This window comes from Acanthaster planci, linkage group LG10 (assembly GCF_054643075.1).
Source record: "Acanthaster planci isolate LZ-2023a linkage group LG10, COTS_SCS, whole genome shotgun sequence".
Lineage (NCBI taxonomy): Eukaryota > Metazoa > Echinodermata > Asteroidea > Valvatida > Acanthasteridae > Acanthaster > Acanthaster planci.
This window is the reverse complement of record NC_141786.1, coordinates 9561161-9576186: the sequence shown is the minus strand read 5'-3', so window position 1 is coordinate 9576186 and position 15026 is coordinate 9561161. Positions and strand designations below refer to the sequence as shown.

Sequence of the window (15026 nt, the reverse complement as noted above, 5' to 3'; positions counted from 1 at the left end):
TGTGCCCTGGTATTTATACCTTATACATGTACCGGTACATGTTGCTCCATTTTTAACTACAGCATCTGTGGACAGAATACATGTACATGTAGGGTGCCCCAGGAAAAACAAATTCTGAAATAAAGGGTTGATTTGACCGGGTTGTGTGTTGTAGGACTACATGTACATGTATGTACATGTATGTACATGTGTAAATCATATTATTGTATAAAGTGGGAGAGAAATGTTTTCAAATGACACAGCGATTGAATTCCGCCGTGCTTCACTGAGCACCATTGCTTGAGAATGGTGCCATATGTCAAAACCTATTTGCAACACCTTAGGTTTTAACAAGACAGTTACAATCACATCCAACATGGCCGAAGGGAAACCTTTACAGCATATCGGTACCTGCACATGCGCTGTAAGAAATGGTTATCATAAGATGAGATTTAGTCACAAATCTTTTGTCATTAACCCTCCTACGTTTATAAAGATATGCAACTTCATTCTTGACAAAGTTGTCCTATCTCTGTCAGTCAAAATCAGTCCCAATTACCCCTGTGTGTCTGTATGCTGGGTCAGATCAAGTGGAGGGTATTTTTTTGACTGTCTGTGACTATTAGAGCAAAAGGAGGGTTTTTATTTTATGGTAATAGCTCGACCATATTGCCACTGCACTGTTGCTTAAATGGCTGACTGGTTTCATTGCACCGTAAATTCATCTTTCCGGCCGACATGTACAGGTATGCCGCCATAAAAGAATACATGTACTGTACATTATCCACTTTGCATTATCTGCCTGCACCATCATGCTGCTGTACCCGAATGCTGTTTTCCCGGACTAAACCAAACAATGCGTTCCATTTAACACATTTCACACTAATAATACGACATACCAGAATCAGATACATGTACATGTACCATCCCCTCCAACCCCCAAGAAAAATATAAAAATAATAAAATAAAAAGTCCACTCTTTCACAGCACTTGTCTGGCGATAAATACTGCATTATTCTATATACCTTGTACAGTGCAGCATGAACATGTATGTACAATATGCATCTACGGTACATGTGCCATCTTGCTTTGAGGAATGAAGGAGTCAGGAACCTTTAATGGATAAAACAAATTGCTCAACTTTTTTTTCAGAAAAAAATATCCTTTTTGCCACTTTCACCCCGACCTACTGGTACAAGTGTACATGTTGACAGGTGTCTGAGTGAAAGCCTGCTGTTACTCAAAAATGAAATTAAATGCATTACCGGCAGACTGCCGTAGATGCTGATCTGTGTACCGTAGTGTGAACAGATTAGGAGCTTACTTTGCTTTTAATTGTATGTGCCCTGATAAAGTTAAGTTTTGTAAATTATTGTCAGGAAATTCCTGGCCGTATACACGCAGCTGCACTGTGAGCGTGCCGGTGGCTGGACTGGTTGCATTGCATTGACCTTTTTGGGGGAGATTACCATTCTGTTTCACATGCGAGCTTGTCAACCGTGGATCTTCATTAGCTCAACAGATGTCCATAATTTAAATGCAAATTTATTTGAGCACGTGCAAACTCTCTCATGCTGTACACAAACAGACGGATAGAAAACGAAACCAAAAAGAAATCAAAGAAATTTTTAAAATATAAAAAATATTTTGGTATGTTACCAGAGGTTTCTGGGGGCAGTGTGTTGGGATCGACATGGACCATAGAGCAAACAGAGGGCAGGTGAAAAACAGGTTGACAAGGCATTACAAGTACATGTAGCCAGTCTTTGCACAGTATAGCGTGGTGTTTATGACAAACTAGACTTGAATCAAGTCAGACATAGGTTGCTCTTTCCTAGTCAGCCATCCCTTCAGCCGCGCCAGTACGCACTACACAGCCGTCGCGCTCGGCCCGGCATCTTGCGTAACCCTTATAAGGCGCCCTCATTTGATAGCCTTTATTGTACAGTACAATGTGTGTCATATATGTATGTCACCAGTCAGTAAGTCCGACTTACCATACTGACTGGACCTATCGGACCCGCTGCGGTGATATACATGTGTGTAGTTATTCATAATTGCATATGAACGACATGATCTTGCATAATGTATGGAATTTCCACCAATCAAAGCAGTCAGACTTGTAGACTCGTTCATTATAATGCAGGTATGAATGACGTAAAAACAAGCCCAGCAATGTGATTGGCTGCTACCACTTTCGATAGATTTCATGAGCCCATTCACTGTGTACAAATGGTTGGCAGATTCGTCAAGTTGGGATTTCTGAACTGAATCATTGTAATATGACACAAGAGGGTACGAAGCAAAATGGCGGTCTCAATTCTGTGTTTAGCCAAAGCAGAAAAGAAGACATCACAGAGATTGTGACTTGAGTCAAGTCTAGCGACAAACCGACAAATTTATTTGCATAATTTGCATCATAATGAAATTAATAAGTTCCTGTTTCATTTTTAGGGTGTGTGGCACCGTAACTGCTCCATACCCATCAATGACCTTCAGTTCCCCATTTTCAATATTTCCGACGCCGGAAACCCCAACTGGTGTGACTGGAAACCTTTTGGTAAGTTACTTCCAAAAAATACAAACAAAACACAGCCAAAATGCCCCAAAGAATCAAATACCTGTAATTTTGTGTAAAAGGGTCATTCCGTGAGGTTGGGTGCAATTTGTGACTGTGTCCGTGTTATGTGGGTAACTTTTAACACCTGTCATGCAGTGTTCTACAGTAGCTAGGACCATTTTAGTGCCGGGTAATTTTTTGGATTACAAAGCATAGTGAGCGCAGTTCTTAATGCTTTCTGATGCTTTTCAGTAATATTTCAGTTCATTTTTTGGAAAATCCGTGCTGGGTGGCACAGCCAATTTCAACCCTGAGTGCCGGCGGAAATTTGTAGTACGGGGTGGTCCACCATGGCTAGAATCCTGCTGTCATGACCAGTAGAGTAGGTCATTTACTCTGTAAAAATAACACACGCCCCTGTATTCAGCCTTACAAGATGTATCACACTGTCAATTTGGAATCCACATGCAGGGAAATAGCTGTTCATTTTCACGGAACCCATGTAACAATTGACACCGTCACAGATTGTGCCCCAACCTCATGGAATGACCCAAAAGTAAACATTCCTTACGTGTGTACATGCTGTCAACAGTTCCAATTGATGAGACAGAAAAACAGGAAATGCCTCCATGGCTAGCTTTCTTTGTCTAGGTTTCACTTTTGATTTCCTTGGGATGTACGCATTCTGTCTTAGGGCATACTGGTAACATACATGTAAATCTTCCATGCCAGCAATTGCTTTGCCAGGGTTTGTAGGATTACAGATTTGCAGACTCTAAACAAAGCAATGTAATGAGAACTAGATAAGTCCCATCTTTTTTGCCCTGATAAAGGGTTTTCCTAGGGTTTTGTGAAAAATTAAAAAAAAGACGTTTTCTCTTGATTGAGCACGCTGAGTGAACCAGAGGTGAAATTTGTCCAGAGTTTTTCTGATTTCAGGATCTTTTAAAAAAAGTCTCCTTTAAAATCTGGAAAATCCTGAGTTTAACATTACAGTGTTTTTACAGGAGCACAAGAAAAAGGTCTTTTAAAGAAGTGCTTTCAAATACAATAAAGAATGTGCCAGTTGGGCGAATGCAAGTAATATTTCAGGAATTTTAAGAGGATTGATTGAGACTCCTGGCAAAATTGTCTGGATTTTCAAATGGATTTACATGTAAGGAAACACTGTGTTCTGCATGGTAGTTTTTCTGTGTTTTCTTTTTCTTTTTTGTTGGAAATGTTCTACTTTTTCCTGTTCTGATAATGCCATTTCTTCCGTTCATGTTTTGTAGACACCTCTGATGCTGAGGTCCTGCTAGGATGGCTAGACACCGGGTATCTATTTGCCTATGCAGTAGGAATGTTTTTCAGGTGAATGACTCGCACAAATGTTACGTTTTTCCCCCTTCTCGTCCACCAAGTTTGTGGGTCTACCGACAGAGCACCTTAGTGAGCACGTGACACATTTCTGCCAAATTGCAAGTCGTTCTGAAGTCACATTCATGGGCATTTGAGCACATTACAATCAACCATACATAAATTACACGTACACTGTACTTGTGCAGCTTTTTTGTTCCAGGTTGAAAAGGGCTAAAATTATACAACCTGTACATTTCTTCTTTCCAAATATCTATTGATGTTTAGTCCACCTCTGTTTGGTCAAATTGTAGTTTGTCCAAAAATGTTTTAAATCTCAGAAGTTGCTTTGGAAAAAAAGTACATTTCTTCTTTCCAAATATCTATTGATGTTTAGTCCACCTCTGTTTGGTCAAATTATGGTGTGTCCAAAAATGTTTTAAATCTCAGAAGTTGCTTTGGAAAAAAAGCCAAAACAACATCTGTGCTGGTAATTTGAATGACTTCTTTTTAAATTGTTTAATGAATAATTTACTTTAAATATGAAGCGTTGAAAGATTTCTGTCACTTCATTTAAATCTGCTTGAAACAAGCCTCCATAGTGCAATTTTTCTCATTTAAAACAAAAGAAAATGTTCCCTTCCTTTTCATGAATTCTGCATTCAAATATTCAAATTCAGAGAATAATATTCGAATACTCGATCGAATATTCAGTTATTTGGATATTCAGCACAGCCCTAACTTACATAGAGTGTACATGTAGCAAGAATGAAGGAAACATCAAACACAGAGACTGATTTATGACTGACTGAAGATACGTGTAGCTAATGAAATGCCGTGTTAGATGGTGTGCCTCCCCCATCTCTTCCCCCTCCCCTTATTTTATTGTCTCTTTTTTAAATGTTACTTTAAGGATGAACATCTGTGCGCTTGGCCGCCACTGTTTTATGCAGGTGCCTTCACTACATGTATGTGCTGAGTGCTCAGTCATAAAAATAGTCCAAGCGATGCTTGCAGCATACCCCTGTACCATTTGGCTGATTGTATACCAAATATATACACGCAGGCAGTTAACAGAAAATGAAGAACGCAGTGCACGAAGACTATAGGTGTCGGGATCTTGGGTTTACACATTTCATTCATTATGAGGGAAAAACGTATTATCGGATGGACAAGTCTTTATTTCCCTGCCAGTGGGAGACTTTGAGACCCTTGGTGGCAGCAAACATACCGGCCCTTTTTTACCAGTCCTGAGCATGCGTGCGTTGTTCTGAGCTGGCGTGTACAGCCCTGAGCATGCACTATACTGTGAAGGACCGGTGTGTCTCCTGCCACCAGCACCCAAAAGTCTCCCATTGACTGGTACTTTGTGTCATTTTCAAATGGTGATTTATCTGACCTTGATTTGATTGGAGCGGAGATTAACTCAAGGTTTGAAATATTCATGTACCGGCAGGATTCATACCGGTACATGTACATAAATTTGGAAAATTTACATAAATCTGCAACATCTGGCACGGCACTGTAATTGAATAAGATGAGAACCAGTTTGTGCGATGATGCTTGCATACATGTACATCTCTGTGTCTCTGAAATTTGGAAAAAAGCTTTGAACTACCGTTACTTGCCTCTATACTCTAATTCGACCAGCAGAATTAGAAGCCATTACTGCGGTGGCACAAGGCCAGTGGACAGGTGGTACATACACTCGCGCTTTACATGCCTCTTCGACCAATAGGGTGTCGTGATTTGCCAAATACATGTGCACGCGCCGCGTCAAGCTGAAGAATGTGCGTGTGAGTGCGGCGCCACCGCAGTTACATGTAGGGTGTCTTATCGGATAAGTCTATGCTAATCTCTGCCTGTGGCCAATGATCTACCGGTATGTAAAGTGCACTTGATTCTTAGTTCATGTTCTTCAACATGAGACATGTGAGATACATGTGTACATGTACATGTTGTGTCAAAATGATGACATCCTGAGCATACTAGTACATGGAACCAGTGTCTTGTAATCATTAATGTGTCTTGATTTACATGTATACATGTGTAGCATTCCAACATTTAAAATACTTGCATGAAAGGAGTTGGTGCAGGAAAAGGCAATGAAGAGCGTGGAACCTCCACGATAGTCCTCGCAGCAGATTTTACAGAACGTGGCATAACTTCACACCATGCGGCATACTGTTCTGTTGCACATTTGCGCAATATTCAAATTTTGTTAAATGTCTTTGGTAAGGCTGACTGTGGTTTTTATCAGGGCTGATTAAGTGTTACTTGTACATCAATAATTAACGAGTCTTTAGATTTATGGCTTTGCCCACCATTTAACAAAACACAAACAAGAATGAAAGCTCTTTTCCTCATCGGAACGAGGCAGAAATCTTGATGTTTCTCTCAGCCTAACTAGCGTTTCATTTCTCCCAAAAGCAAAGCTGTTCATTTCTCATATAAAATTAGGTTTAATAAGCATACAGTAAGTGCCTTAACCCAACTTAATTAGTTAGATGAGTATTTATCTCGGATTTGTTTGGCACAGCTTTTGCCCTCTACATGTAATTAGTTCAGAACCTTGTCATGCAAGTTGGGGACTTACATAGTTTGTAACTTTTGTGAAATGTGTCGTCATTTCATTTGTTCAACTTTCTTTAAATTGTAGACCACACCATTTTTATCGTGGTACATCACATTTCCCAAAAGATCCTTAAAAGTGGTTTGACCGACTTTTTAAAAATGTGTTTGTTCACATCGCAGCGGTCACATTGCTGAGCGGATGAGTCTACGCTACTTTCTGTTCGGCGGCATGTTCCTGAGCGGTCTCTTCACAGCCGTGGTGGGCCTGGCCCAGTTCTTTCAGATTCACAACTATGCTTTCTTCATCACAATGATGGTAGGTATTAAGATGCTGGAGACCTCCAGGCTTCCTGAAAAGAGTTCTCAACGTCTGACCAGTGTTGCAGTCGAGTAACCGCTGAACTGACGCAGTGATTGTTTGACCAATAAGTTGGGCAGCCATGATGTCCCCTAATTCTGGTTCTTGGTGAATGACTTGGGCTCATTTGGTCTTACAGCCCAAATCAAAGAATTGGTGGAATCCTCATATTTTTTTGAGTTTTAAACCGTGAAAGAACCAGGAGGGATTGTACCCCCCCTTCACATTTTATTTTGTCTGTTATCAGAAAACTAAGCCTTCAGATGGTTTTTCAGTGAACTTTTCCCCCTCCCCAGCTGTGGGGAGATACATGTAATCCAACTCTGCCTGGCTGTTTTAAGGTGAAATGTCGGCTTGGCAGTGCCCCCCTTCACCATCACTGTGCGTTGCATCCGCCAAAACGCCCTTGCTGTGTGTGTGGAGGATGCGAGTAGCTTAAAACAGTCCTTTTTTTATATGTACAATTCCCTGTGTGTCTTTCCTTCTGTTTGTCGGAGCAGTGAAGACAATCTTGTTGGCTGAGTTCTAAAAAGTCCCTACGACAGCAATATAATTTTTGAAAACACTGTTTGGGTGGCTCTCTAGGTATGAAAGATACATGTACATGTATATTCATCGAAACAGCCTATGATCTAGACTGTTTTATTTATTTTGTAGCGGCCAATATTTTTAGATTTCACCCAAACACCTTATTTCGTGTTGACAGCAATAGTTTGAGTCAAGGAGCTTTTAGTGCCATTTTTCCACCAGGCCCTCCTAACATGATGCTTCTTTTTCGTTTTCAATCTTACACGTAGATTGTCGGGGGTTTCTTCCAAGCAACAGGTTGGCCAGCAGTGGTTGCCGTGGTAGCCAACTGGTACGGAAAAGGAAAGTGAGTCAAAAATAACCGTCAGATTTTTGGGCATTTGTTTTGTTTTTTGGGGGATGGGCAGAGCATAGGTGCAACAACGCTGCACTCAACGAATGTCAGTCATGGGGTGACGGCGCGTAGAAGGGTCCGATTCTGACAAGGGGCCACATCGAAACAAGTGACACTAGGAAAGGATGGACACACAGTAATGATAAACCAGAGAGCAACACGTGCTCGTCTGTTGCGCAGATTATTGGCTTCGTGTGTTGAATGTAGGTGAATTTACACTGTGCATGCCGTATCCCGCTCTGACTATACATGAAGATAGAAGCACCGGGTCTATTGCTTCATATTGCCTACGACTGCATGTACATGTATCTGCTCCGAGCGGAACAAAAGAGGGCATTTTTTTTGGTTTGGGGTACTCACCACGTAGGCGTGCAATTATATGCGCATTTGACTCGGAGCACGCTGAGTACGCGTAAGTAATTTATTGCGGCGTGTATGATCTTTGCGTGCACGCAGACCACGTGCAAGAACCCGCTTGTAACCACCTGACTTTCTTTTTGCCGATTGGGGGTGCACTTCAGCTCGGGGCGGATATGTACCGTACATGTACCGATTGTTCACCGTTACCTCCCCATGCACATCTTTGGGACCCATTTCATGTTTGGGGATTCACTGTCTGCCTGGACATGAAGTGCCATGCCACCAAAAGAGAAGATTGACATGTATACACGTACATGTTGGTTTGTGGTAATCATTTCATCTGGGTACCCCGTGCACACTTGGAGACTGCACTCTCCGGCATAGATTTGCCGCCAGTGCTCAGTGTATCCTGCAAAAAAAGCACGCACAAGCAGGTGCACACACGAGGAGAGCTCCCACCCAGAGGAGCCTTGTTGCGTTCCATGCGAAGCAGATAAGCAATGTTTGTAATGCGGTCATTTTCATGTTGTATGGTTCAGTTGTAGTCCAGCCGGCACAGAGTATCATAAATTTGCCCACTCTTAAGGCACCCTGGCGGACACAGTCCTCTTGGTCCGTTTTGTTGCTTGTCAACAAACAACAGAGTACCAAAACGTTATTGGCTCTGCAGTGCCCAGAAATGCTTTAATTACATAGATGTTTAACGAAGGGTGTATTTGTGGGTACATCACAGATATTTTTTTTGGAAAGAAGTATTGGTTTGCCAATCATATTTTGGTTGCCAATACGGGTGACTCACAATAGTGCGCCTCCAAGAGTTTGAACGCGTTGGCCAATCACAATGCATGAAATCTGTTTGCACATTGCAAACTCTGGGAGGTGCACTACTGTGAATTGCCCGTATTGCATCGGTAACCAATCTCAGAGAATCGTATGGTCACACAGTAGTGTATAGGTCCGTGTACATGTTCGACCTGTATCAGTGTACCTCATACATATTCATGACGGATCGCCAAACTCTCATTGGTGCATTCATGGTCACGTGCCAGCCGCACTTTTTTGCTGTTTGCCAAGCGCACACGCGATCGTTCATGCATAAATACACATAAGTTTTTAACTGTCTTCCAGCTTACCCTGGTGACAGTTAAAAACAAATGCGCAGTAGCAGAAAATCCAGGAACTAATGCGTGGATGTACTGTCTACTCTTGGTTTCATCTGCAGATATTCTTGTGTGTAAAATAAATTTAATGTTTGTCTTGGTAACAAAATAAAAGTTTGTGGGAATAGATTAACGATGATGTTTTTACTTTCAGAGGTTATTAAATAAAATATGTACGTGGTATAACATGGTTTATTTGGGTTGGACAGTCGATGTTAGCTGCCCTCGGTATTTGGGAGTTGACACACTAGTTCCCTCGGTTTGGCCTCAGGAACTAGACCTAGTTTGTCAACTCCCAGTACCGAGGGGAACTGACATCAGCTGTCCAACCTCAAACCATGTTTTACTTGTATACAACCAAACTGTCCCAAATGGAAGTTCTGATGCCTGGTGCTCATGCATGTACCTGTGCATGACTTCTGAAAAGCACCATCCACGTTCTGTTTTTTCCCAATTTCATTTGGGTCCTGATAATTTTTGATGGCCATATTGTACGCGTATGGCTGTACTAAACCCATGGAATTGTCTTACATGTATCTTGTAGGCGTGGCCTTATCATGGGCGTGTGGAACACCCACACCAGCCTGGGCAACATCCTAGGTGCAGTCATCGCAGGGGCGTTTGTCGACTACTATTGGGCGTGGTCGTTCATCGTCCCTGGAGGCATCATCGCGTCCATGGGAGTGATAGTCCTCTTGTTCCTCATTGAATGTAAGGCTGGATCTGAATCTGTTGCCTAGAGCTAGGTCTAGGTCTTCACTCCATTGGAAACGTGTGGAGACGTGTAGACAATAGACCTAGCCGTAGCTCTGGAAGTCCGTTTTGGACACGGGCTAAGAGCTCAGAGAAGTGCTTTTTGACAGTGAATAAGTGAATAAATATGTGGTTGGCCGGTCTTAAATGTGCTTTTAAGACCAGCTCAAGAGAATGGACGTGACTGATTAATGCCTGAGCCGCAGTCAAAGGCATTATCAGTGTTCAATCTCCACATATGTATTCCCATTTGTAAATACCTTTTTATTCATCAGAGTCAAAAGATGTCATTATACATGTGTGATGGATTTCTAGCGATTTCTTTTAGATTTTTGCTTTCATTTTTTCGAACACCCCCGTCCATTTTATGGAATATTCCTTGTGCAAATTGTTTAATTGGCATGAGCTTGGCGAGCCACATGCACACAGACTCTTGACCAATCAGAATCGATTAAACCGACTTGTATCCAGGTGCCGGCGCGTGATTTACGCAGTGGGCATTATCATTTCTTATCGGGCATGATCAAAAGTTTATTCAAGGTCAAGTTGTTGAATAGGGAGACTAAGGTATTTATGAATGTATTTTCAAGATATGTTTTTTTATATATATATATTCGTTGGGTAAGGGCAAAACCCGTTATATAAATTAACATCTCCCCAATGCAAAATACATCTTGAAAAAAGTTTGCAGTACCCGCTGCTTCACCTGACTCGGACCGGCCAGCTGACCCCGGCGAGCTCGGTGGTCGAGTGGTTAAGACGCCTGCACTAGTAAGCAGGAGGTCGTGGGTTCGAGTCCCACCTGAGTAAGCTTGTGACTTTTTTCGCAAGCTCTCGGACAAGCACTGAGCATACAATGTTTATTAATATATACGTTGGGTAAGGGCAAAACCCGTTATATAAATTAACATCTCCCCAACGCAAAAATACATCTTGAAAATACATGCATGCTGTACACGGCCACTGGAAAGTTAGTCACAGCGAAAGCATGAGTAGACAAGTGTTGTGCATGCCATGCGGAGCCTCACTGAACCACAGACTTATTTGGGAAAAGCGTGTGCTCCAAGCAGAGCTGTATATAGGGAGAGTTGCGCCAACTGCAGACTTTGGAACCCAAATGGCTGTCCATTATGTGTCCAAATGGCTGTCCAAATGGCTGTCCATTATGCAGACTTTGGAACCCAAATGGCTGTCCATTTTGGTTCCAACCATTGAGACACTCATGTCTCAACTCTCTCTATAAACGGCTCTGGCTAGGAGCAAACTGTTAGGCCCTCAGAAATGCCAGCGTTGTGTTACACACCAGATCACCGGAGTACATGTTGGGTGGAATGTTTGACAGCCGTATTATGATTTTAATTTTGTAACCCTCCCTGCAGCGGAGTTGATACACTTTTATTGTAAAAGAGATGCAGTACCCTATTAACCAGGTTTCTTCCTTGTGTTCCAGATCCAACTGATGTTGGCTGCGATCCACCTAAAAATCAAGAAGAGGTAAACTTGTTGTAGTAATGTTAGTTTCTATGATTACGCGTACTCAGTCTTCTTGCAATGTAAAAATCATGTGATATCCTCAGTATCAGGAGTGAATATACATGCAGTCCATCATGCTGGCTAATTTAGTTTCTCGAACCTGGTCTATCTGCTCGTTTGTTGATTGATTTTTCCCTGCATGTGTTTGGTCACAGGAGACAAAGTCAGTCGGTGTTAACTTTTCAGACGACGAGAATGGGCACTTTGGTGAGAGGAAAGTCCTATCTGAGCAGCCTGCCATCACCACATGGAGAGCCCTCATGATTCCGGTGAGTCAATATGATAATGTTCCCCCCATCCCTCCCCCATCAGACAGTGGTCAGTGAGAACGATATGCAGCACAGAAGTTGATCTCATTTTGAACCTGGAAGTTCAGTGCAAACGAATGAAGTACGCGCCCGTGTTGGTTCGCGCGCTGGTTCTCGCATTAATGCCTTTTACACTCATGATTGTGTGTGTGTGACATACTCACCTCGGTTCTCTACACAGTTGTTGCCAAGTGTTTTGCTTGTACTGGAAGGTGACACCTAGCAAATATGTCGCACCTGAAGTACATGTATTTATTAGAGGAGATAATCTGGTCACCAGGAATGAAGTCGTAATAATTGTATGATTTGTACTTTCAGTACAATTTTATAGGACCTTTTGACCACAATTGTAGGAAAAGCCGAGAGAAATGTAACGTTGTTGTCAAGACTCCTAATAACCACTCCCGGAGGCATTTTGTTCATTATCATTGGTTTGTCACGGTCATTCTTGACATTAATTTCAGACGTGCTGTTCTTGAGAAATGGTGATTTTTCTGAGACACATCTGTTTCATGTTAACCTTTCCCACTGGCGTGTGCTTAAAGGAAGCAGGCCGACATGGTCTCAGGAAATTGAAGTGATTGAATTGAATCCTAGTGGAACTCACAGATAACCCTAACACTCCTCAACCTTTCACCTGTTGGAGGACTGAGGAGTGTTAGGGTTAGTGTCTTCACATGCACGCAGAGTTTCAGAAAGATCGGGGTGAACATTTTTTGAAAACAGAGGATGTTGACATCCACGTACTGTACAGTATGATTAGTTGGTGTAGTTTGACTGACTGCAAAATTCGATCATGCCCGACTAATTTCTGACTTGGAATTCGGAAAACGGCCCTTGCTGAGTTTTCAAGTTGTTTCGTCTCTCCTTGTTTGTCAGGGTGTCATCGAATTCTCCCTTTCCCTGTTCTTCTGCAAGCTAGTCAGCTACACATTCCTCTTTTGGCTTCCGTACTACATCAGCCGCACCAGTGAGTACATGCGCAGGTTTTGATCGTCCTCTCGTCCATTCTGCATAAGGGTTGATTACTCTGAAGGGTTGGCCTCAAGGTTGTAGTATTAGATTTGGTTTTCATTTCTTTGATTTATTTGATTGTGTTCCACCCATGGACATGTACATGAACATTTGGGCCTAACTCTTGTCCAAATGTATCACACTGTCGGCCTCCACTCTTGTTTGTTGATGGCAGTCTATCAGAAAATGTCAAATCTTCAATTGCCAGAGATTGCAATATTCAAATGTTAACTTCATTGCAGCTTGTCTTTGATTAAAATCGAAAGCTACGTGTGCTACATGTGAAAGCTACATGTGCCTTGCATACTGGCGAACATTTCGCTTTGTCTTTCTGATAATGATTTTTGTAGCGAAACTGTCGGACGAGCAGTCTGCATACTTCTCCACCCTCTTTGACGTGGGCGGGGTGCTGGGGGGCATCGTCATAGGGCTCCTGTCGGACCTGAGCGGAGCCAGTGCCACGGTGTCGTTTGTGGCCCTAGTCGTGTCTGCGCCTCTGGTGAGCAGGCTCTTAAGGTCGGCTCTCTTTGTACTCTCCCTGAAAAGTCTGTTGAGGTCACTCTTTTCTCAGTCAAAAACTCTGTCGCAACGGCAGAGGCCCTCCTCTTGTTCTGTTAACGGTCAAGGTTTGCTGTCGTCAAGCCTTTCTGGTAGACAAACCCTTGGCCATGAGTGTTAGCATACGGACATACCATAGGCCAACCAAGCCTACTTCATTTCTAAAATTTTGAAGACTTTTTCTACGGGGGTTGCATGGTGCGAGTGTAAAATTCACACAAAGAGTGTTGATGCGTTGTCAGAATGGCATTGTCTTCTAATTTTCGTTTTCATCAAATGAACTCTCCATGCTGTTTCAAGGTCCTGAAATATTCAAGGATTTGTTACTTCGATTAGTTTGTCTTCTGCGCCGCACTTATTTCCAATCAGTGTTGCCGTTTATGGTACACGTATTTATCTATCGATAACAGCGCAAACAGGCTGCCAGTAGACCTTCACGCCTTGAATCGTTTGTTCTGTCCATTCATCTCAGGTGTATATCTACAATGCGTACGGCTACCTCAGCCTAGCCAAAAGTATAGGTAAGAGGACATGTTTTTTCTTTGTTTCAAAAGCCTCATTTTATACACAACTGGACCACATTGGAATTCTGAACCTTCAAAACGTATAGAATGCCATTGTATTCCTTGCGATTGATTTTAAGAGTGAGCAAATTTTCATGGATACCCCACTGAGACAGGTCGTTCTGGCCTGTCAGCAGATGCACATGGATAAGGTTTGAAGTTGTGGACTCGCCAGCACAGTCTCACAAATAAATATGGCGCCATATGAAAGAAACATCAGGAGCTAGATGGTCATTTTAGTCGTCATGTGGCAAATCCTCAGAAGCTTAGGCGTGGACTCAATGCTCTTGTACTGACTGAGGCCACCAGTGGCCATCTTACCGTGCCAAATACCGGTACAAAGTGATCATTGGCTCACGTGTCGTGAACTTGTTTTGGTCACAAGTGATTTAGGTAACTATGATGACCAGTCCTTCATATTCCTTTGTATTTGGCCTAGATGGCACCGGTCGCTTTTATGACCTACATGGGTGGATTATTAAGGGCATGGCGAGTCCAAACTTTGTTTTATTTGATACCCTTGAGCTTGAAGGCAAAGTGGAAATAGAGATGAATTGGAGAGCCAGGCAGGCTTTTCAGTGGTGAAGTCGCGCTCTAATTATGGTCTGCTCCCTAACCAAGAAGCCGGCAAAACAATTTAAAGAGAGTGACTGCTGGTGAAAGAGTGCACAGACATTTTTTGTGCCGTCAATTCTTGCCATGGGCCGTACCAGTTGTTATTGTGGCAAGTCATCAACATTCCATGTCTTGTCCTCACAAAATAGACATGCAAAGATGAATTTACACCCTGGTATATGTATGCATTGTGGAGAGTAATGCTGTCAAAGGGTTAAGACAAATATATTCCATCCATATTTTGGCATATAATATACAAATATTGACTGCCGCTGTCAATATTCATTTCACCCTTGTCATGAAATGCTTGAATCCAACTCTGTAAGAGTAGCATTTCAAAATATGCACAGCATGCACATTAGCATTCTTTCTTAAATACCATGCTGGTGGTCAAGCATATGGTCCCTTTGGTTGCTACAGATATTTTGGTT

At 42.3% G+C, this 15026-nt stretch overlaps 1 protein-coding gene across 6 annotated transcripts in view; it reads left to right on the top strand.

Moving 5' to 3' along the window:
- The window catches only part of LOC110978099 (glucose-6-phosphate exchanger SLC37A2-like), a 37307-nt gene that overhangs the window by 9962 nt on the left and 12319 nt on the right, over window positions 1-15026 (top strand). For all 6 annotated transcript variants that reach the window (XR_002598019.2, XM_022232805.2, XM_022232808.2 and 3 more), the window contains exons 4-13: window positions 2434-2539; window positions 3814-3892; window positions 6632-6767; window positions 7607-7683; window positions 9796-9962; window positions 11455-11498; window positions 11693-11806; window positions 12725-12815; window positions 13210-13358; window positions 13890-13938. Coding sequence is in view for 5 of the 6 variants with exons in the window: in XM_022232805.2 (XP_022088497.2) it covers window positions 2434-2539; window positions 3814-3892; window positions 6632-6767; window positions 7607-7683; window positions 9796-9962; window positions 11455-11498; window positions 11693-11806; window positions 12725-12815; window positions 13210-13358; window positions 13890-13938 (1012 nt within the window). In the remaining variant the exon portion in view is untranslated. The remainder of the gene's footprint in view (window positions 1-2433; window positions 2540-3813; window positions 3893-6631; window positions 6768-7606; window positions 7684-9795; window positions 9963-11454; window positions 11499-11692; window positions 11807-12724; window positions 12816-13209; window positions 13359-13889; window positions 13939-15026) is intronic.